At 41.4% G+C, this 23,165-nt stretch overlaps 1 protein-coding gene across 2 annotated transcripts in view; it reads left to right on the top strand.

Annotated features, from left to right (window-relative positions):
* The first annotated feature begins 505 nt into the window (after nt 1-505).
* cubn (cubilin (intrinsic factor-cobalamin receptor)) overlaps nt 506-23,165 on the top strand; it is a 66,596-nt gene continuing 43,936 nt past the window's right edge. Inside the window, exons 1-24 of one of the 2 annotated variants that reach the window (XM_020509116.2) lie at nt 516-665; nt 1,494-1,603; nt 8,911-8,987; nt 9,114-9,185; nt 9,622-9,687; nt 10,067-10,136; nt 10,231-10,314; nt 10,537-10,868; nt 12,395-12,452; nt 12,704-12,833; nt 15,317-16,402; nt 16,873-16,999; nt 17,533-17,667; nt 17,834-17,935; nt 18,035-18,138; nt 18,251-18,377; nt 19,076-19,244; nt 19,929-20,060; nt 20,701-20,796; nt 21,229-21,353; nt 21,779-21,965; nt 22,115-22,233; nt 22,524-22,758; nt 22,917-23,098. In XM_020509116.2, the coding sequence (XP_020364705.1) occupies nt 16,278-16,402; nt 16,873-16,999; nt 17,533-17,667; nt 17,834-17,935; nt 18,035-18,138; nt 18,251-18,377; nt 19,076-19,244; nt 19,929-20,060; nt 20,701-20,796; nt 21,229-21,353; nt 21,779-21,965; nt 22,115-22,233; nt 22,524-22,758; nt 22,917-23,098 (1,965 nt within the window). In that variant the 5' untranslated portion in view covers nt 516-665; nt 1,494-1,603; nt 8,911-8,987; ... (6 more) ...; nt 12,704-12,833; nt 15,317-16,277. Of the gene's footprint in view, nt 666-1,493; nt 1,604-8,910; nt 8,988-9,113; nt 9,186-9,621; nt 9,688-10,066; nt 10,137-10,230; nt 10,315-10,536; nt 10,869-12,394; nt 12,453-12,703; nt 12,834-15,316; nt 16,403-16,872; nt 17,000-17,532; nt 17,668-17,833; nt 17,936-18,034; nt 18,139-18,250; nt 18,378-19,075; nt 19,245-19,928; nt 20,061-20,700; nt 20,797-21,228; nt 21,354-21,778; nt 21,966-22,114; nt 22,234-22,523; nt 22,759-22,916; nt 23,099-23,165 lie in introns of those variants that run through there. The other variant, XM_020509117.2, reaches the window with a different exon arrangement.

Genomic DNA, 23,165 nt, shown 5'->3' with positions numbered 1-23,165 from the left:
CAGATCAAAGTTGACTCCCCCTTCCCCCACCCCATTTTATATGTGTTGCTATGGGAATGTGCATATTTACCTCACAGACTTGACCCTTCCCCCTGCAGGGTTTTATAAGTGCACACACACTATAGCCTGCATCTCATCTTAATTTCTTTGTGTTGGGGGAAAAGGTTTAGGTTTCGTATTGCAACATTCCCTCTTGACATGAAAACTATTCAAGCTGACTGTTTCCTGATATAGCATGTGTCTATTTTAGCAAGGTAGAAAAGTATTTCAGGCAGGTTTTAGGATATAATGTAGACTTAATTATAATAAAATACAATAGAACAGAACATAAGAGAAAATCACACATTTTTAACTAATGACATTACAGTGTATTACATATTATAAACCGCATGTCGCCTAATATAATTAACAGCCTAACTATCTACACAGTCTTTACAGATAATGTCTATGCAAATTCCATAGTACGCAATTAAGTGCGCCTGCGGAACTTTAATATCCGGAACCTTTCTTTTAGTACTCTACTCTGATCGGAAACGCACCAGTAATGCTTGTTTACAATGTGTATGCTGTTAAACCTAGATAGCTCAACTAGGGACCAAACATGGAAAACCTCAGAGTACTAGAATTGTACAGCGGAATCGGAGGAATGCATTATGCATTAACAGGTAACGTTATGTGAAATATGTAACTGTTAGCTAGTCACTTGTGAGTCTGACTGTCTTTTTGTGTCCAAGCATGCTATAAAATGGCTAGCCGCGTCCGCTAACGGTAGCAAGTAAATGGTTTTCTTACTGTTGATAGCTAGCTAGCGTTATCTTGTTCTTAATTGGAGAGCAAATACTAAGTTATTGTTTGCAAAGATGACTGGAAATTGATTTGTAGCTAGCTTCTCGCCTAGTAAATCTCGCAAATTTACCCCAACTCTCGCTCATGCTCAATTGACCAAGGTTAATAGCACCTGTCCAGCCAACTAACCCTTTTTATTTCCAATAAAGCAACTTTTTCTTGAAGTGTGCACTCGTTCACTACTCCCCACAAATCTTAAAGCATTGGATTGGTGGAGGCATAGTGGACTAAACTCTACTCCATGGTGAAAGAAGTTTCAACTGTGGAGTTTATTTCGTTAGTGGAAGCATGGCTAGCGGGTATGTCTACCATATTTCTTATACCAGTTATTTCCTTTCAATTTAGTGAGGAAGTGAACGAGTGTACGCTTTGCTCAGGCAGTGACGTTAATTTGGAATCCGAAAGTTGACGCAGCCTGTCATGCTTTGGCTTTCAACAGGTGTCACTGTCGGTATTCATAAAGTCTATGGGACAATACCTGTTGATCGTTAGATTACCAGGCTCATCAGCAAACCACTAGACCTTAGTGCCTACTGTTGTAAATTAGCTGTCCATCTTTTTATTTTGTAATTTTTATTTAACCTTTATTTAACTAGACAAGTCAGTTTTTCATGTTGATTTACACTCCTATTTCTTTCTCTGTGCAGAGAGTGGTGTGGCAGCAAAGGTGGTAGCTGCAGTGGATGTGAACACCACAGCCAATGAGATCTACAAACACAACTTCCCCAACACTCCTTTACTTCCCAAGACCATAGAGGTGAGCACTCTTAGACCTGTCATTGAGGTCCCGGGTTCACAAGAGTTGCCATACTGCAATCTTAACCAACAGGCTACACTTCTGGGGCACACTTTACCAAAGGAAATAAACAATTTAACTGAAATTGTCAGCTCATGTTAAGTCACATACACCTGCACTTTGAGAGACATTCAAAGTGCCAAGGTTAAAATTAAAGGATATGAAAATTCTTACTAAAGTATCTCAATCAAACAGCGATTTTAGGTTAAAGAGATTATCTGCTACATTTGTATACTTTTTAGCAAATAGATCTGAAAGTAGCCTCATGAGCGAAAAGTGGTCCCTGAATATTGTGTACTACTTCACATATGTGCACCACATCAATACACTCTCTCGCTCACTCTGCTGTGTGCATCTTGCTAGCGGTCACTCAAATGGTGAGGGGCTGATGTTCGTTGGCTAGAATTTGAATTGCTAGGGGGCTGGCCCACATGGGGGAAAATGTAGGGTTGTCTGCTCTGGCAGCATCCAGTCAGTCATGATGCACAACTTGCACTGTCTTTCTAATAATATAGAATAGTCAAGCAGTTATAGGTCTATATGTCACTCTCTTCAAATTAGCCCAGACAAAATGTAGGGAAAATGGCACAGCTTCCAGAAAAGCAGTCACTTTCAAACTAGGGTTTTCGTGGTTAATTAGGGCAAGACAGTAATTCTGCTCATAAATTATGAACTACACATTGACACATCCAGCCCAAAGCGGGAGGTTTAAAAAAACACTTAGTAGTCGCCAAAGTTCCGGAACATTTCTTTTAAGCTGTAACCTTCTAAATGTTGTCTTCGTTTCAAAAGGAAGCACTTTGCTGACATGTGTAGATAATTCAGTCATTTCGCTGTTACTATTCTTAGATGAGTTTAAGTGATCTTTCACCTGGATAATAGAAACCAGCATGGAATTCTTGTCAATTAGTCTAGTCCTTATACAAGAGTAGCTGTTATTGACACAAGATTGTTAATTTGGATAAATATGCTTTATTAATAGTGGGGGCGTATCACAAAATGAATGCCTTTCGTGTCCATTTTATATTTTAAGTAGAAATTGTGCACAAATATTGCATTTTAAAAGCCTGTTATATTAAATGAAGCACCCTTTTTAATATAGACCATATGGCTAATTCAATCAGACTGTTATTATAAATATAGACTTACTAAAGTGTCAAAATTCTGCATTTTGACATGTCCCTCTCTGCACCCTCTGTTACTACTAGGAAGATTTGAACCCACTTAACCCTAACATTTCTCCATGTGTTCAACATCATTGTAAAGCTGTGGTTATTTTGTTGTTTTGACAGTCATTTATGAAGATTCTTATTTAGGCTATTTCATGTGATTAGCCTACTGATTAATTTACTTCTGTCCCTAATTTGAAGGCAAACCCTGTGAACGGAACTCTCTTTTTAACATGGAAACTATTTCTTAAAAAATAAAATGATGAAGAAACATTGATCATCTAATACTCGAATCATAGTGTAAAAGCTGGTGAGCTGGTTCTGTTCTTTTTGGCCATTTGCTGTTTTGTACTGGAAAACCCAGCGGATCGAGCATAACACATCAACCATGGTGTGCATAGATACAAGCTAGATACATTTCTTTGTGAAGCTTGCATTCAATTCCTGCCCAACCTTCCATTCCCCCTGTCACAAGGGGATTTATGGCTGATTTATGAGGATATCGTCAACCTTATTACTTTATTTGGCACTTAGTATAGTCATTCTTCGTTTAACCTCTTGAGATGGGAAAACTTGTTTTTTATTAAATTAAACGTGCTCTTTATGACAGAATGTAAAAACTAATGTGAAATCCAAAGTTTTTTCAAAATGTCTGAAAAGTCACTGACTTGGTGGAAGACCCATTGAGAGAGGGCCTACTCCTTTAGTGTTGCATAGTCTAGGATGTATTTGTTTGTTTGTCTTTTCCCCACATAATCCCATGACTTGTGTTTTAATAGGCTGTTTGAGGTCATTTAGTAACTGAGGAGCAGTTAAGTGAGGGGTAAAGGTTGTGTGCTCTGTCAGCATCCAGTCAGACATGATGCACAACTTGCACTGTGTTCCTAACAGGATAGAATATTCATGCTGTTATAGGTCTATGCGTCACTCTTCAAACTAGCCCAGAGTTTCAGTGAAAGCAGAAGGGCAATTCCATGGTAACGGAATTATGCTGAGATTTTATTTTAATTTTTTTACACTTTAAAATATATACCAAACAAAAAACATTGATTTTAAAGTTTAACAAACCATAGAACTCTATGCACAATTACTATATTTAACACATTTTACCAAAACACATATATAAAAATGTAATTAAAATATATTTTTTTTATATACACTAGCGTTCAAAAGTTTAGGGTCACTTAGAAATGTCCTTGTTTTTTAAAGAAACTGTCTCTAACCAGAATAGAAAGAGGAGTGGGAGGCCCCTGTGCACAACTGAGTAAGAGGACAAGAACATTATAGTTTCTAGTTTGAGAAACAGCCGCCTCACAAGTCCTCAACTGGCAGATTCATTAAATACTACCCACAAAACACCAGTCTCAACGTCAACGGTGAACAGGCGACTCCGGGATGCTGGCCTTCTAGGCAGAGATTCTCTGTCCAGTGTCTGTGTTCTTTTGCCCATCTTAATCTTTTCTTTTTATTGGCCAGCCTGAGATATTACCTTTGTCTTTGCAACTCTGCCTAGAAGGCAAGCATCCTGGAGTCGCCTCTTCACTGTTGACGTTGAGACTGGTCTTTTGTGGGTACTCAACTGGTCTAAAGAAGGATGGTTTATTGCTTTTTTAATCAGGACAACAGTTTTCAGCTGTGGTAACATAATTGCAAAAGGGTTTTCTAATGATCAATTAGCCTTTTTAAAATTATAAACTTGGATTATCTAATACAACATGCCATTGAAACACAGGAGTGATGGTTGCTGATAATTGGCCTCTGTACGCCTATGTAGATATTCTATTAAAAGCCAGCCGTTTCCAGCTACAATGTTAATGTTGTAAATGACTAATGTCTACACTGTATTTCTGATCAATTTGATGTTATTTTAATGGACAAAAAAATAGCTCCCCCCCCCCCCCCCAAAAACAAGGACATTTCTAAGTGACCCCAAACGTGTGTGTGTGTGTGTGTGTACTATAGGACTCCCAATCACGGCCAGTTGTGATACAGCCTGGATTTACAGGAAGAAATGTGCACATACAAAGTTTGGTAACAGAATAACATTTAAAGAGATTATACCGTAATTCTGTTACCAAACCTTGCATCTGCATTTTCTGTGTACAGTTTGAAAGTAGGCCCAGTCATTTTGCATAGAGTTGTATGGTTTGTTAATCAATATTTTTTGTTTGGCATGCATGCTTTTAAAGTGACTAGACCTGCTTCCCTTTCCGTAGAATTGCCCAGAAGTAAATGGAAATGATGTTATTGTAGTGTCTTAAATCCAGGGACATAACCTTAACTGAAGGCAATATAAAGGCTCATAAGCCTGAATGCTTATAACACATTTACACAGCAGTATACCTGCAGGCTTTTAGTATGATGTTACCAAATATTTTATTGGTTGTAAAAATAGAGATTCATGTTATGTGCATACCACTGAGAGTTAATGGTTACACACAGACTTACACTGAGTAGGTTTCCATGACATAGACTGACCAGGTAAAAGCTGTGATCCCTTAGTGATGTCACTTCAATCAGTGTAGATTAAGGGGAGGAGAACGGTTAAATATGGATTTTTTTGTTGTTGCCTTGAGACAATTGAGACATGGATTGTGTATGTGTCCTTTGCAGATGGTGAATGGGCAAGACAAAGATTTAACATAAGTGCCTTTGAATGGGTTATGGTAGTAGGTGCCAGGCGCACCAGTTTGTGTCAAGAACTGCGAAGCTGCTGGGTTTTTCACGCTCAATATTTGTGTATCAAGAATGGTCCACCATCCAAAGGACATCCAGCCAAACTTGGTACGACTGTGGGAAGCGTTGGAGTCAACATGGGCCGGCATCCCTGTGGAAAGCTTTCAACACCTTATAGAGTCCATGCCCTGATGAATTGAGGGTGTTCTGAGGGCAAAAGGGGGGTGCAACTCAATATTAGGATGGTGTTCTTAATGTTTTATACATGTGTACATACAGTTGAAGTCGGAAGTTTACATATACTTAGGTTGGAGTCATTAAAACTTGTTTTTCAACCACTCCACAAACTTCTTGTTAACAAACTATAGTTTTGGCAAGTCGGTTAGGACATCTAGTTTGTGCATGACACAAGTAATTTTTCCAACAATTGTTTACAAGACAGATTATTTCACTTATAATTCACTGTATCACAATTCCAGTGGGTCAGAAGTTTACATACACTAAGTTGACTGTGCCTTTAATCAGCTTGGAAAATTCCAGAAAATTATATGGCTTTAGAAGCTTCTGATAGGCTAATTGACATCATTTGAGTCAATTGGAGGTGTACCTATGGATTCAAGGCCTACCTTCAAACTCAGTGCCTTTTTGCTTTACATCATGAGAAAATCTAAAGAAATCAGCCAAGACCTCAGGAAAGAAAATTGTAGACCTCCACAAGTCTGGTTCATCCTTGTGAGCAATTTCCAAACGCCTGAAGGTACCACGTTGGGTGCGAAAAGTGCAAATCAATCCCAGAACAACAGCAAAGGACCTTGTGAAGATGCTGGAGGAAATGGGTATAAAAGTATCTATATCCACAGTAAAACAAATCCTATATCGACATAACCTGAAAGGCCGCTCAGAAAGGAAGAAGCCACTGCTCCAAAACTGGCATAAAAAAAGCCAGACTACAGTTTGCAACTGCACATGGGGACAAAGATTTGTACTTTTTGGAGAAATGTCCTCTTGTGTGATGAAACAAAAATAGGACTGTTTGGCCATAATAACCATTGTTATGTTTAGAGATAAAAGGGGGATGCTTGCAAGCCAAAGAACACCATCCCAATGTGAAGCACAGGGGTGGCAGCATCATGTTGTGGGCGTGCTTTGCTGCAGGAGGGACTGGTGCACTTCACAAAATAGATGGCATCATGAGAGGGGAAATTATGCTTAGTCGCAAATGGGTCTTCCAAATGGACAATGACCCCCAAGCATACTTCTGACGTTGTGGCAAAATGGCAACAAAGTCAAGGTATTGGAGTGGCCATCACACCCTGACCTCAACCCTATAGAACATTTGTGGGAACTGAAAAAGTGTGTGCGAGCAAGGAGGCCAACAAACCTGATTCAGTTACACCAGCTCTGTCCGGAGGAATGGGCCAAATTTCACCCAACTTATTGTGGGAAGGTTTTTGAAGGCTACCCAAAATGTTTGACCCAAGTTAAACAATTTAAAGGCAATGCAACCAAGTACTAATTGAGTGCATGTAAACTTCTGACCCACTGGGGATGTGATGAAAGAAATAAAAGCAGATTTTTTTTTCTCTATTCTTACATTTCACATTCTTAAAATCAAGTGGTGATCCTAACTGACCCAAGACAGAGATTTTTTTCTATGATTAAATGTCAGGAATTGTGAAAAACTGAGTTTAAAGGTATTTGGCTAAGGTGTATGTGAACTTCCGACTCAACTGTGTGTAATACATATATATATACACACAGTGGGGAGAACAAGTATTTGGTACACTGCCGATTTTGCAGGTTTTCCTACTTACAAAGCATGTCGAGGTCTGTAATGTTAATCATAGGTACACTTCAACTGTGAGAGACGGAATCTAAAACAAAAATCCAGAAAATCACATTGTATGATTTTGAAGTTATTCATTTGCATTATATTGCATGACGTAAGTATTTGATCACCAACCAACCAGTAAGAATTCTGGCTCTCACAGACCTGTTCGTTTTTCTTTAAGAAGCCCTCCTGTTCTCCACTCATTACCCGTATTTACTGCACCTGTTTGAACTCATTACCTGTATAAAAGACACCTGTCCACACACTCAATCAAACAGACTCCAACCTCTCCACAATGGCCAAGACCAGAGAGCTGTGTAAGGACATCAGGGATAAAATTGTAGACCTGCACAAGGCTGGGATGGGCTACAGGACAACAGGCAAGCAGCTTGGTGAGAAGGCAACAACTGTAGGCGTAATTATTAGAAAATGGAAGGAGTTCAAGTTGACTGTCAATCAGCCTCGGTCTGGGGCTCCATGCAAGATCTCACCTCATGGGGCATCAATGATCATGAGGAAGGTGAGGGATCAGCCCAGAACTACACGGCAGACCTGGTCAATGACCTGAAGAGAGCTGGGACCACATTCTCAAAGAAAACCATTAGTAACACACTACGCCGTCATGAATTAAAATCCTGCAGCACACGTAAGGTCCTCCTGCTCAAGCCAGCGCATGTCCAGGCCCGTCTGAAGTTTGCCAATGACCATCTGGGTGATCCAGAGGAGGAATTGGAGAAGGTAATGTGGTCTGATGAGACAAAGATAGAGCTTTTTGGTCTAAACTCCACTTGCCGTGTTTGGAGGAAGAAGAAGGATGAGTACAACCCCAAGAACACCATCCCAACCGTGAAGCATGGAGGTGGAAACATCTTACATCCGTAAGAAGCATCTCAAGGTCCTGGAGTGGCCTAGCCAGTCTCCAGACCTGAACCCAATAGAAAATCTTTGGAGGGAGCTGAAAGTCCGTATTGCCCAGCGACAGCCCCGAAACCTGAAGAATCTGGAGAAGGTCTGTATGGAGGAGTGGGCAAAAACCCCTGCTACAGTGTGTGCAAACCTGGTCAAGAACTACAGGAAACTTATGATCTCTGTAATTGCAAACAAAGGTTTCTGTACCAAAAATTAAGTTCTGCTTTTCTGATGTATCAAATACTTATGTCATGTAATAAAATGCAAATTAATTACTTAAAAATCATACAATGTTATTTTCTGGATTTTTGTTTTAGATTCCGTCTCTCACAGTTGAAGTGTACCTATGATGAAAATTACAGACCTCTACATGTTTTGTAAGTAGGAAAACCTGCAAAATCGACAGGTTATCAAATGATGAAAATTACAGGCCTCTCATCTTTTTAAGTGGGAGAACTTGCACAATTGGTGGCTGACTAAATACTTTTATATAAATCGTTGCTTTCATAATCAGTCTTATATACAGTAGCAATGGCTTACATAGAAAGCTCTCAATCAGCCATAATTCCATAGCACAATCACAGCTTTGAGTAGAAGATGAAACGCTGTTTTTTTAATCAATTAAAACCAAAACTGTATCTGTCATTTTGTGTCGCTTCAAAGTATTTTTGTTTTGGTTTCAGGGAATGACATTGGATGATTTCAACAAACTGGCGTTTGATATGATCTTGATGAGCCCTCCATGCCAACCTTTCACTAGGTACGTGCGTGTGCGTGTGTGTATGTGTGTGTACACATGTCCCTAAGACCTGGTGTTAGCATGTACAGATAATCTCTTCATAGATGTGTTGATGAAGGGACACTGCAATTGTCTTCCTCTCTGTAGGATTGGGTTACAAGGTGACATATCTGACCCCAGAACCAAGAGCTTTCTCTACATCCTCGACCTTCTACCAAGGTTAGACACATACATTTACACTCCCTATTCATCTTTCCTCTTGGTCACTCTTTCCAAGGCCTTGTTTGTTTTATAGGTAGCCAATAGGCCTACTCTGTTTTGTACTATTTCTAGCCATAGGATTGAAGTTCATTCATTCTTTTCCTCTACTGTAGTTACTCAGTTTCCCCTCTTTGTTGCCTAGCTAGTAGCTATTTCTGGAGTCATTAATTCAGTTCCTGGCCACTGAAACCATTGTTCGACACCATCGTGACCATGTCATTTTCTTACTCATTACATTCTGTTCATAGATAGACTGATGTAATAATATCCTGTTGCATATTGCACATTCAGAGTAATAATATTAGCATCAATATGAATTCACCTCTCTGAATTATGTCTTTATTTTAATGAATAAATACATGCTGTGTGGTTTGACCCTCATCTTTCCCTGTAGGCTCATCAAGTTGCCACGCTTCATTCTGCTGGAGAACGTGAAAGGCTTTGAGACGTCCTCCGCCAGGTAACCATGGAGACGGGAGTCCCCTGCTCTGGAAGGTCGCCATGGTTACCCTGTTGGTGGCCAATGGGGTCCCGGGACAGGCTGTGTGTTTAGCCTTTCTCTGTCGCTGTGGATCAGATCAGTGTACAAAACTTTCTCTGAGCACCAGAGAGCCCACTTCTCTACTAAGTCCTGTAGGCCTATACATTTTTCAGCTAAATGCAATTTTTTTTATTTTGGTTACCACATCATTTCTCTAGAGCCCCTTTACTTTTCAACTGTCATGTACAGTGCATTTACTACAGTCTTGTAAAAAAAAAAATATGATCTTACGTTGTCTGTGAGATGGCAGAAGGTATGCCAAGAGTGATGTCTGAATAGTTTTTTCTACTCTGCCTAGAGACTCTTTGGTGAAAACGCTAAAGGAATGTGGATACAACTATCAGGAGCTCATGGTTTCTCCTACATGTGTAAGACATCACGTTTCTTTACATTTGCTTATATTGAAATGATGAGCAGCATAGTGAGCTTACACATCTTCATTCTGTCTATCTCTGTTCACAGCTGGGGATGCCCAACTCCAGACTCCGGTATTTCATGATTGCCAAAGCATCACCAGGATCTTTCTCCTTCCACACCACTTCAGAGGTGGGGCTCGGGCACCTTAACATCAATCTGTATTATGTTATGGATAGGATGTACCTAACTACATGTACTGATGTCTACTTTGCATTCCCGAAAGACAGTAGCTCCATACACTTTGTGGGCAACATTGTCTTCATATACATTTTGTAGACAACATCCTGGTTTTATGTCTTTGTCACCACCAAGTAAATAATGTGAGGTAAACTTATTTCCTCCCATGACCAGATCCAGGAAGGTTTCCCGCAACCCGCAGACAAGGTCTTATTAGAGCCCAGTTCTCCAATCTCACCTAGTCCTACTTCAACTGCCTACCAAGAGGAAGATCACAAGGAAGATGAAGGTGGTATCCTGTACAAGCTGGAGCGGGCTCAGGATACTGAGAGGAAGAGCAGTCAGAACAGAGACCAGTCCCTCAGACAGATCAGTGTCTACCTGGAGGACCAGGGAGAAGGGGAGATGGAGCAGTACCTCCTTCCCACGAAGACCTTGCTGCGCTACGCTCTGCTCATGGATATAGTCAGGCCCACCTGCAGGAGATCTGTCTGCTTCACCAAAGGGTATGGCATTAAGCTGCGCTGGAGCATAGACACAGTAGTTTTTTTTTTCCTGGATCAAAAAAGGCTTTAAGTGGTAAGCCCGTCGGTGCAGCTGAATTTCAGAGAATGTTTTAGAGGCCCCCATCTTGGCGGTGTAGTGACTTTTAGGAATTTTTAAGCTAAATTTCCTGCATTTCAAAACATTTCTCCATAGAGCTGAGAGACATTTTTTTCAGCTTTTAAAGGAATTTCCTGCAATTCGACAGTCTGCTATGGAGCTGAGAGAAAATGTTGCAGTTTTAAAGGTAGACTTGACGTAGATGCAGAAAGTAAACACCATAGTGGGTCAATTTCCGCAACAACAAAGAGCGTTGTGCGAGGCTCAACTTCTCCGGTTTTGGTCTCGTGGCTCCCGCTCTGTAAGTGTGAAGCGAACCCGTACACATAAATCTCGCTCTACAGTGCTGCTTGTGGCAATGTTATTTCGCTGAGTCTACCGCTAAAGCTAATTTCCTGCAGTTCTATGCATTTTGCCATGGCTAATGCTGTGTACATTTGCTCAAACATAACAAAATCTATACTGCTAAATGGGAAATTTAGGAAATTTAGGAAATTTCAATTCTCCCTGACTGTCTAGCTTTTATTTAGGTAATTGTTCATTTTCAAAGATTATATTATATAAAATATTCAGGTTCATTATCTTCTACATACTTCATATCTGTTTTTTAGTCATTTTAAATTTGCAGTGAAAGCGTTTATCCATCCCCATTATTCTAATAACATTTCATTTAAAAATATATATATATATACAGTGCCTTCGGAAAAGTATTCAGACCCTTTGCGTTTTTCCACATTTTGTTACGTTACAGCCTTATTGTAAAATGTATTAAATAAATACATATCCTCAGCAATCTACACACAATAACACATGACAAAGCAAAAAAGTTTTCTCTGGAGAGACCTGAAAATAGCTGTGCAGCAACACTCCTCATCATACTGTACCTGACACAGCTTGAGAGGACCTACAGAGAGGAATGGGAGAAACTCCCCAAATACAGGTGTGCCAAGCTTGTAGCGTCATAGACCAAGAAGACTCGAGGCTGTAATCACTGCCTACGGTGCATCAACTAAGTACTGAGTAAACCGTCTGAATACTTATGTAAATGTCATTTCCGTTTTTAATTTTGAATAAATTAACACATTTTTAAAAAATGTTTTTGCTTTTTTTTTTATAGGGTATTAACTTTAGAATAAGGCTGTAACCTAACAATGTGGAAAAAGTCAAGGTGTCTGAATACTTTCCGAAGGCATTGAATATATTTATTTCACACTGTTTGCACTTTGGCGACCCGAAAAAAACACTAGGCGGCCCGCCGAAGGATTTCAGTGGCAGAAAAACAGTGTAGAGTAGCACAGCTTTACATCATACTCTCACTTAATCTTTTCTGGGATAACATGCATTTTACCCTACATGTTTTCCATGTGTTGGTATCATTCTTGTGTAAACTTTAGTATTTGCTGATTTTGTGTCCCCTATTTTTCCACAGCTATGGACACTACGTTGAGGGAACAGGCTCTGTGCTTCAGTCCTGTATGGAAACAGATGTAGGTTTTTGACCTTACAACCTTACACAAGCCACACGTGTCTTCTAATAGATCACTTAGCCAGCTTATGGATACGTCCACCCTCGCAATGTCTAGTAGGTCTTAGACCTGCCTAGCTGCTCCATTACCTGTCACAATGTGTACATTTAACGTGACAGGAAGCAGAAGTGAGCAGGGTGTTGCATGTGCCTAGGAGAACAGGGTGAGCTCTGCCATGACAGATATATTCTTTGTTTTGCGTTTCCCCTCAGATGGAAGCAGCGTTTAAGTCTCCGGAGTGTCTGTCTGATGAGGAGAAACTAAATCAGCTGTCCAGGTTGAAGCTCCGCTACTTCTCCCCCAGAGAGATAGCCAACCTCATGGGCTTCCCCAAGCACTTCAGTGAGTCATACACACCCATTAGCCAATAACATAAGACGTCTATTTGATTAGTTAGTCGATCAAGAATATGTCCAATCAAATGCAGTACAAAACTCCATAAATCATAGGCCTGTAGGCCATGTGGGGACCTTACTCACAAAGTGCTGAAATTAAAACTAGCCCGCAGCCTACACTAGTTAATTAGTTTGTTGTCGTCACAGCAAACACAGCACAGCTAATGCGTAGTCTTCTGCGCTTGGTAGTTTGCGCCATGTAACCAGGTTAGTTACGGTGAGTGCTAAGCCTAGTTGGCTGTTGTGTGTTTCTGTGCAAAGGTTTTAGTGTAAGGAGCTTTCTGGGTTGGTGATATAATTAGAGAGTAGAGGACGTAGGAAGCCGGCCAAGGTAACAAGATGAGAGAGACCAGAGAGTAAGGGCCTGAGGGCTAATGGGATGACAAAAGAAGGGATCTTAATACTAAGCTAACATATGGAATTGTTTTAAGGTGGTCATTTCATGGATAATTAAATTTTTTGACCCTTTTAGGTATAAAAAAATATATATAGATATGTTTGTTTGGGTTAAGATACAGAATTTGGTCTTTACTACTATAGAAACGCATCGACTAAGACATTCATAAATGGCCAAAAAATGAGTCAAAAAATAAATCATAAGGAATAAGGTTTTGAAGTGTCTGTCTTTTTCTAGGAGATATAAGAAAGCTCAGGAAATATACAATTTAATTTGTACACATACAAACCCCTTGACTTTCCACATTTGTTACTTTAAAGCCTTATTCTAAAATGTATTCTAAATTGCCCCCCCCCCCCCCCTCAATCTACTCACAATACCCCATAATGATAAAGCCAAAACCTGTTTTTGCTCAATGTTTGCAAATGTATTAAAATTTAAAAAACTGAAATATAACATTTACATGCAGTACCAGTCAAAAGTGTGGACACCTACTCATTCCAGGGCTTTTCTTTATTTTTACTATCTTCTACATTGTAGAATAATAGTGAAGACAACACAACTATGAAATAAAACCAATGTAATCATGTAGTAATCATGTAGTAACCAAAACTGTTAAACAAATCTAAATATATTTGAGATTCTTCAGAGTAGCCATCCTTTGCATTGATGACCGGTTGCTTAGGGTCATTGTCCTGTTGGAAGGTGAACCCCCCCCCCAAATCTGAGGTCCTAAGCGCTCTGGAGCAGGTTTTTATCAAGGACCTCTTTGTACTTTGTTACTTTCCCTCGATCAGGACTAGTCGCCCAGTCCCTGCCGCTGAAAAACATCCCCACAGCATGATGGCTCCACCACCGTAGGGATGGAGACAGGTTTCTTCCAGACGTGATGCTTGGCGCTCAGGCCAAAGAGTTCAATCTTGTATCTCATGTTCTGAGAGTCCTTTAGGTGCCTTTTGGCAAACTCCAAGTGGGCTGTCATGTGCCTTTTACTGAGGAGTGGCTTCCGTCTGGCCACTCTACCATAAAGGCTTGATTGGTGGAGTGCTGAGAGATGATTGTCCTTCTGGAAGGTTCTCCCATCTCAGAGGAACTCTGGAGCTCTGTCAGAGTGACCATCAGGGTCTTGGACATCTCCCCAATTGCTCAGTTTGGCTGGGCAGCAGCTCTAGGAAGAGTCTTGGTGGTTCCAAACTTCTTCCATTTAAGAATGAGGGAGGCCACTGTGTTCTGGGGGACCTTCAATGCTGCAGAAATGTTTTGGACTCCCAAGTTGTAGAAACATCTCAAGGATGATCAATGGAAATGGATTCACCTGAGCTGAATTTAGAGTCTCATAGCAAAGGGTCTGAGTACTTATGTAAATAAGGTGATTCTTTTTTTAAGCGTAATAAATTTACAAACATTTCTACAATCTGTTTTTGCTTTGTCATTATGAGTTTTGTATGTAGATTGAGGTAAAACAGAATAAGGCTGTAACGTAACAAAATGTGGAAAAATTGAAGGGGTCTTAATACTTTCCGAATGCACTGTATTTAACCCCTTATTTTTGTTGGCTCAAAACTACTTCCATTAGTTTGTATGTGTTACCTTCAGACGAGTCCCAATCACACATGGGGGTCGCAGAGCAAAACGGAGAGAGTCACCCCTGGCCTACAAAGGTTTGGCCTTTTTATAGGACATTCCATTCGGACGCTACAGACGTTTTCGTGAGAAAATGAGATGTCTCATGATCTGACAAACACAGCTGTAGCTTGGCCACCTTCCACCACAAATGTGGAAGATCGACATAGGCGGACTTGGTGGATTGAGACGCAGCCCACATTTTGATGGTTGTTTTTTCATTATGTTCCTTAGACGTGTCAATAGACTCTCTCTTAAGGATTTTAATGAGGTATGGGCATTCTCATAATACTGTTTAGTCACTTGACAATATTGGGAAAAACTAACCTGGAAATCAGGATCTGTTTAGTCTTGTTCATAGGATAATAGGATAATATGTGACGTAATGATTTTGTGTTGTTTTTTTGCAGCTGTCCCAAAGAACATTTCCACCAAGCAGCAATACCGAGTCCTGGGGAATAGCCTGAATGTACATGTGGTCGCCCGGCTCATAGAACTCTTGGTATCCTAACCAGGCATATGCAGCTCGTGGTATCCTAACCAGGTGTATACAACTCATGGTATCCTAACAAAAAATACTATCTGCCTCGGGAAAAATACTGTTTTCCAGTGTATGTTTTATAACTGAGATAATGTAGCCACAGTCTGTCTGTCCTACAGTCCACAGTTGATCCAGCGGGACAAGTTGCATTCTGTATTTATTGACCAAACTGTGTAAATGATGTTCTACACGACATGGATTAGAATCATGGAATCAACCTTTGCAGATGCCTTTGCTAACTGAATTAAATAAAATGTTTTTTGTTACATTATTTTGTTCTGATTTTCTCAACTTGTATGTATTGTGATGGTTCTTCTTTTTGGCAGTAATTATGAATATGATTTGAGCCTTCCTCGTTTGTCAAGGAAGTTCAAAAACCTTTAATCTTTTATACATGAGAGAAACTCCTCATCTCATTCGGACGTACACTCATTTGAACCATACACTAAGGAATAAGCTTCAAACAGCCAGGTCCCTGCATGTGTTACTGTTAGCTAACTAATGTTCACCCCAGCCTATCCTTAACCTCTGGTTATTCATCTCTTAAATCATGTGATGGCTCGTGTCAGTCACCCAATAAAAGGACATAACCGGTATATAATTGTGTTTAAAATGTCCCCCCCCCCCCCCCCATCCCCCTTTCATCGTTGAGTAGGTTTGGGTGTTTTATGGTTCTATGTGGCTGCCAATGCCTGCTTCCATAAGACCAGTAGGGACAAAGTGCACCCCTGTCCTCCCCTGTCCCTTTCTAGAGGCATTAGTGTTATATCAGATCTGTACGGCAGTATAGTGTCTGAAGAGCAGGTGTCCAGGGACCAGACTCTCTCAGCATGGCTCGGATACAGCAGCTCTCCTGGTTGCTCTTCGGCCTCCTCTTCCTGGTTGGACTACAGTGTGACCAAGGGGAGCACACCGCCCAAGGACCTCGCAGCAAGAGGGACATCAGTAATGACCAGTGAGTTTGGTGATGAGAGGATTTTAGTGATGGCCAGTGGTTGTTGGAATTGTGGTTGTAGTTTATTTTGTTAATCTGCAAGAATGCAGTGTCTGATAAAAGCAGTTGTGTAATGTAATAATTATCTAAAATGATTGAATTTGTTACATAAACTTCCGCATTATTGCAACGGGTAAAAATGTAGTTATCTGGAAATATTTTCGCTTCAGTCAAGCAACTCTGCTCTTCAAAGCTCAACCAAGCATCACCTCCAAAGGGTGCATTTAATCTATTGCTATTGGAGAATGAGCTCATTTGTCATTGAAATCCCCCCCCAAAAGATTAACAGCATTTAGTGCCTAACCTACATGCTATATCATATCTTCTGTATAGTGGTACGTGTTGTGTGTGTCTGTACAATTAAAATGTTGATACATTAAATCTGTTCACATGTAAATGAATGATTTGAAATAAATATCTGGTCCTCCTAGGCCACGCATGTTATCAGAGAACGGTCACCTGGTATTTTCCACCCATAACAAAGAGATCCGCTTCCAGACCTCAGGGTCAGGCAGTGTCAAAGTGGGAGATGAGGACCTCACTCAGCTGATGAGTCAGGTACACACACGCGAGAGAAAGTCTTAAATGGATAAACATATCCACATTGACAGACAATTTGTACAAATGTTTTCATATTTTGTACTATCTTATCGAAAGGCATCCGTCTCTGTTAAAGTTGTAGAAATCATATCAGATCAAGTGGTGGATGTCACCATAGATATGGTAATTGGAACATTGGGAAGTTATTTCGTTTTCTTATCCACTTATCTTGTTCACGTAACTATCTTTAGGAAAATATGTCCAAAAAGCACTTTCTTCAAAATATTCCATCTGTTCAGGACTTTGTTCTGTCTCTCAACATCTCTACAAGCGAGTGTTTTCACATGATACTATGAATCATTAACAACTTAGAAAGAGCAGACTCTGCAATTCAACCAGCATTTGACCAAAGATCAAAAAGTATTAATATCTAATTTTATTGTAGCATGGTTATTACTCTTTAAAAACAATAATTTAATAATGGTGAAGAAAATGTAACATCAAAACTTCCATACCAAGTCTTCTTTACCTCTTACTTCATATAATTTCAGATCAAAACCAACAAAGCTGACATCGACAATATAAAACAAAATGGAGGTGGAACGTCCCCTGATGTCACTAACCAACTCAATACGCTCAACACAAAGGTGTCATCACTTGAAACTAAAGTGACAGCACTAGAACAGGTAAGTACAGTAGGGCCTACTTCTTACATGTTACATATTGAGTATGATGAATCTTACTCTTATTATAACAAATAATAATTTCCCTAATTTCCCAAACCCCTTATCCTCTTCCTCTCACCCTTACCCTCTGCCTCTGTCCCCTCCTCTCTCTTCCTGCCTCTCCAAGATGGTCCAGAGAAAGACATGTACCAGTAATCCCTGTCAGAATGGAGCCACCTGCCTAGACCTGCTGGACTCTTTTCACTGCATGTGCCCCAGCAACTGGGGGGTAAGTGGACACTGGAGTTGACACGGAGTGAGAGAGAGTGTGCTTCGAAGCTGCATTTATGTGTTATTCCTGTTTAAATCTGGTTTTGTGTGTCTGCAGGGTCCCATCTGTGCTGTGGATGTGAATGAGTGCCAGATCTTTGTCGGGACCTCTCAGGGATGTCAGAATGGAGCCACTTGTATCAACACCCCTGGATCCTTTACGTGAGGCCACACACACACACACACACACACACTGAGACAGACAGACACACACACAGACACACACACACACACACACACACACTGAATCTGTCTTCTTGTATTTCTCTTCCAGTTGCACCTGTTCACCAGAGTGGTCTGGTACCCTGTGTACAACCCGCTATGACGATTGTCAGGGTGCTGCCCAGGACCTGTGTGTCCATGGGACATGCATCGACGCAGACAGAATCACACCGAATGTGGTAACTGTCAATCATCATTCAACAGTATTGGTCTACTATTTGATTTCATGGATCTCATCTGTATAAAAACCGAATTGTCCGATTTTCTTTTACTTAGCTGTCGCCTGCCCTGTTTAACTAGCCAAAGATACTTTCATTTAATTAATGAAGACTGTCTAGACAAGGTCATTTATTTCAGCCAACGTCTTCACCCTGGTCCCTTGGCGTCAAACAATTAGTTTAATGTGATAAATGCCCTGTGAAGAAAGCAATTACTGGATTAGATTTAGCACTGCTAGCTACCATAGCCTTAATGTTTATATCATTTTATTAGAGTAGACTAGAGCAATGAAACACTTATTTTTCATAGTGATGATAGATCTGAGGCCTGGTTTTGAGTAGTAGGGACCGATCCATTAGCAGTAGTACAGTGCCGGTGGTCTTACATGGGAGTAGCTATGACCATTTACCCCTTGAATATCAAATAAATTATTTATAGGCAAAGATGCCTTCATCCTCTCTTTATTTTATTTTAAAGGCCCTTTGCTAATCTTATTGAGTCTCGGCTCAGTAGGCCATGATCGTCGTGGAAATAGAATTTCACATTATTGATTCACTACTAGTGCATCTAAATGTGCTCGGTACACATTCTGTACATATTCTATTCATGGGAGTTGACATTAATCCAGGCCATGCCATGTTGTGTTATTTCCTTCCAGCCCAAGTTTAAGTGTGTTTGTGATGATGGTTGGATGGCCCCAGCCGGCAACCCGGCCTGTATCTCAGACGTGGATGAGTGTAGCCTTGCCCAGAAGCCTTGCTCCACCAACCCCCCTGTGACCTGTTACAACACCCAGGGATCCTTCTACTGCGGCTCCTGTCCTGCTGGTGAGTGCCGCTCAGTGCTCACAGTTTCCTTATCATCAATGATATTGTGCATTAGGTCTGAGCAAACTGATGCTTGCTGACCCAAAATGGCTGTCATGGTTGGTTACCTCCATGTGGTTGCCAGATGGATGCTTCTTCCATCTTCCAAAATAGCATGTTTTGATCTTTAGTCGAAGTGCTCTCAAATTCAGTTATACAAGAGTACTTCTTAAGACAAAGACATTGCTCCAGCAAATCTGTACTTTACTGTATTTCTAGGGTTTGAACTTGGGAAAGTACAAGAAAACACAAGATTTGCGATTCGTGAGCGTTATTGAATATAATTTGGAAACGGCTGTCCTTAGCTCCTAGCGGGACTGCCCCTCTCAAGTGATACTTTGACAATAAGGGATCTGGGTCCTATTTCTTTACTCTGGGAACAGCCCCATCGTGATTAACTGAACTCTACAGAGGAACACAGGCTGTTCTATGTGTGAAGATGTGGGGATCTTTATGATGCTTATTGTGTGTGTGTGTGTGTGTGTGTGCATCAGTAAACTATATATCATTTCAACAAACAATGCATCTGTAAACTAAATGTGAATGTAACCTTGAATAATATGCCACTGCCTAACTGTGTAATAAACAATGATTTCCTGTATTACAGTAAATGTCCTTAGCACTGTGTGTTGTGCATTCCCCCAGGATGGCAGGGCAACGGCTACAGCTGTCTGGATGTGAATGAGTGTTCCACTAATAACGGAGGATGCTCCACTACTCCCATGGTCCAGTGTCTCAATACCATGGGCTCCTTCCACTGTGGAACCTGTCCTCCAGGTACCCATATCTGTATCTGGAGGAATGTCTTCTGGATCCTCTCCCTCTTCTTTCTTTACCTTCCTCTCTGTACTGTTTTCTGGTATTTTTCTAGGAGTTAGAAAAGGTTTTCTGTTGCTACAACTGATCTCTTGGTGACACATACACAGCATTTAGACCAACATGGTCTTACTCAGGTTACTGTAAGAGTATCCGTACACAACCCTTGGTTTGAAAGTCAAAACTGAGCTGGTGGATTTGGTGTACCACAGAAGAAAGCTGTCCTTGTTTTCCTGTCCGTGGTTACGGCGGATGCCAGCTGGCAGGTGGATGCTAGCTGACTCCTGGTAGTTTTCAGTAATATAGCTCTGATGAAAAGCAGATGCCTGACTATGTAGTGTGTTCAGCGCTAGCCCTATTCAGAGATCTCTGTGTGTATACTCTCTACCCCTCTGGCTCAGTTTCTGTCTCTCTCGTTTTCAATCTCACTTTGTCGACCTCTCCTCCGTCTGTCCCTGTCTGTCTCTCATAATTAGTCATTGTGCTCAACAGTATTTGATGGCCTTTTTTATAATTCAAAATCTTGCTTTTTGACTAATGTATAGACCCACTGGTTCATTGGTGGATTGATTGATTGGTTAATTGATTGATCTGTATCCAGGCTATGAAGGAGATGGGAGAACCTGCACTCAGGCTAACATCTGTGCCAATAACAATGGAGGCTGCTACCCCCTTGCTACCTGCTCTTCCACTCCAGGTAAACAAGCACACACACACACCTACCTTTACGGCACCTAATGACCACTGGCTGTGAGGATAAGACAGGGCCATTATAGCAGGCGTTGACAGCTCTGCTCTCTCTCACCTCCACAATGGCTGACATCCACTATGAAGACTGTTACAGCCAGGAGACTAGATTATGATGCTATCTCATGAGTAGAGGCTGTGAGTGCTGAGAGAGCAGAGACACCAGAGCTCAATTACCTATTCACCTATGGGAGGAAATGTAGTATACTTTTGTTGCATGGTAGTTAGGGAGATTTGGTTTATTTCTCTAACAAATTGTCCTTGTTTGTGCTGTATCCCTTATCCCTCATCTTTATACCCACTCCAGTAAATGCACCTGTGTCTTTTAATGTTATGGTGAGTGAGTTAATCAGGTATCCTGACTATGTCTCTGTGCTTCCAGGCTCCACCCTCCCAGTGTGCACCTGTCCCCCAGACTACACAGGAAATGGCTACGGCCCAACAGGATGCACCCAGAGCAGCAATATCTGCCAGACCAACAATCCATGTGTCAACGGACAGTGTGTGGTGAGCGTGGGTTACATGGGACTCTAGCAGCTTCACAGTTTCTCAGAACCAGGATTTTACTCCTTAACCTATGATTAGTCCAGTTTTCATCTATACAGTATATTGTTTAAGCAGTAAGGCATGAGGGGGTGTAGTATGTGGCCAATATACCACGGCTAAGGGCTGTTCTTATGCACGACGCAATGCGGAGTGCCTGGATACAGCCCTTAGCCGTGGTAAATTGGCCATATACCACAAACACCCAAGGTGCCTTATTGCTATTATCAACTGGGTACCAACGTAGTTAGACCAGTAAAAATACATGTTTTGTCAAATACGTGGTATACAGTCTGATATACTACAGCTGTCAGTCAATCAGCATTCAGGGCTTGAAAAAACCCTGTTTATAATTGGGTTTTGGTAACATTTTTGCTGTATCCCCCCAGCCTACATCCAACGGGTATCTCTGTACCTGTAGTCCTGGCTGGGGAGGGGTGAACTGTGACCAGAATGTCAATGAGTGTGCCAGCAACCCATGTCAGAATGGAGGTACCTGCAACGATGCACTCAATGGATTCACCTGTACCTGCACTGACCAGTGGACAGGGCCAACTTGCCAGACCGCACAGCAAGGTGTGTGCATGTGTTCGTGCCGTCACTGCTTTGCATGTATATCTGTGTCTTTATGGAATGATAAAGAGAAATGGACTTATTTCAGGGCGTTTTGCTGTGTTTGTACAGTGTGTGTACTGTGTGCTTCACTTACCTGTGTGTGTTGTCAGTGTGTGGAGGCTACCTGACTGGCCCGGCTGGTACATTCAGCTACCCCAACACCCCTGGTAGTGACCAGTATGACCACCAGGTCAGCTGTGCCTGGGTCATCAGAACAGACGTCAACAAGGTCGGTGTAATCTAATGCCACACAGTCACTTACACGCGGCAGGTCCTGGACCAGACTACACATGACAAGACTCGACTCACAGTCTAACAAAGAGTTTGGCATATGCTGTTACATCAGTAGTAATGCAGTATCCCATGGAATAAGCATTTGTTGATTTGAATGCCTAACAATATGTGACATTTGTTCTATTCATTGTGCACGCCAAGTAGCTATAGAAGATGAGTGAGTACAAGAGAAGTGGAATAGTTCTTTAATGCTGTGTTAATACTGTGGTGTTAATTTCTTCCCAGATTCTACGGATCACATTCCCTCACTTTGAGCTGGAGAACAGTGCCAACTGCAACTTTGACTTCCTTCAGATCCACGATGGAGAGAGCGCCTCGGCCTATCAGTTAGGGAAGTACTGCGGTACCAGCTCCCCCGCAGAGCTCTTCAGCTCCCACAATGCATTGTACTTTTGGTTCCGCTCTGACCATTCCGTCAACGCAGGCGGCTTCACTGTGGCCTGGACCTCACAGACACCAGGTGTGTGTCTGTGCTTGTGTGTGCCTGTGCGTGTCTGTGTTAGCAAGAGACCTAGACAAAATGTATTATTTGCAATCTACCTGAAATAGCTTAGTCAGGCGTTACCCATGTGCAGTCCTCTCCTCACGGCAATATGTACCTGTTTGTCCCACCTCCAGTATGTGGCGGGGAGTTGACCGAACCCTACGGTAACATCAACTCACCTGGTTACCCTGGCAACTATCCACCCAACCGCGACTGCTATTGGACGGTTGACGTGGCCCCCGGCCTGCTCATCACCTTTGCCTTCGGAACCCTCAGCCTGGAAAACCACCCTGACTGTAACTATGACTACCTGGAGGTGAGGCAGGCACCATGGCAACATGTCCCTTCAGCTATGGAATATATATATATATATATAGCCCCCC

The sequence above is a fragment of the Oncorhynchus kisutch genome, linkage group LG18 (assembly GCF_002021735.2).
Source record: "Oncorhynchus kisutch isolate 150728-3 linkage group LG18, Okis_V2, whole genome shotgun sequence".
Lineage (NCBI taxonomy): Eukaryota > Metazoa > Chordata > Actinopteri > Salmoniformes > Salmonidae > Oncorhynchus > Oncorhynchus kisutch.
The sequence above is the reverse complement of the archived record's forward strand: the minus strand, read 5'-3'. Positions and strand labels throughout refer to the sequence as shown.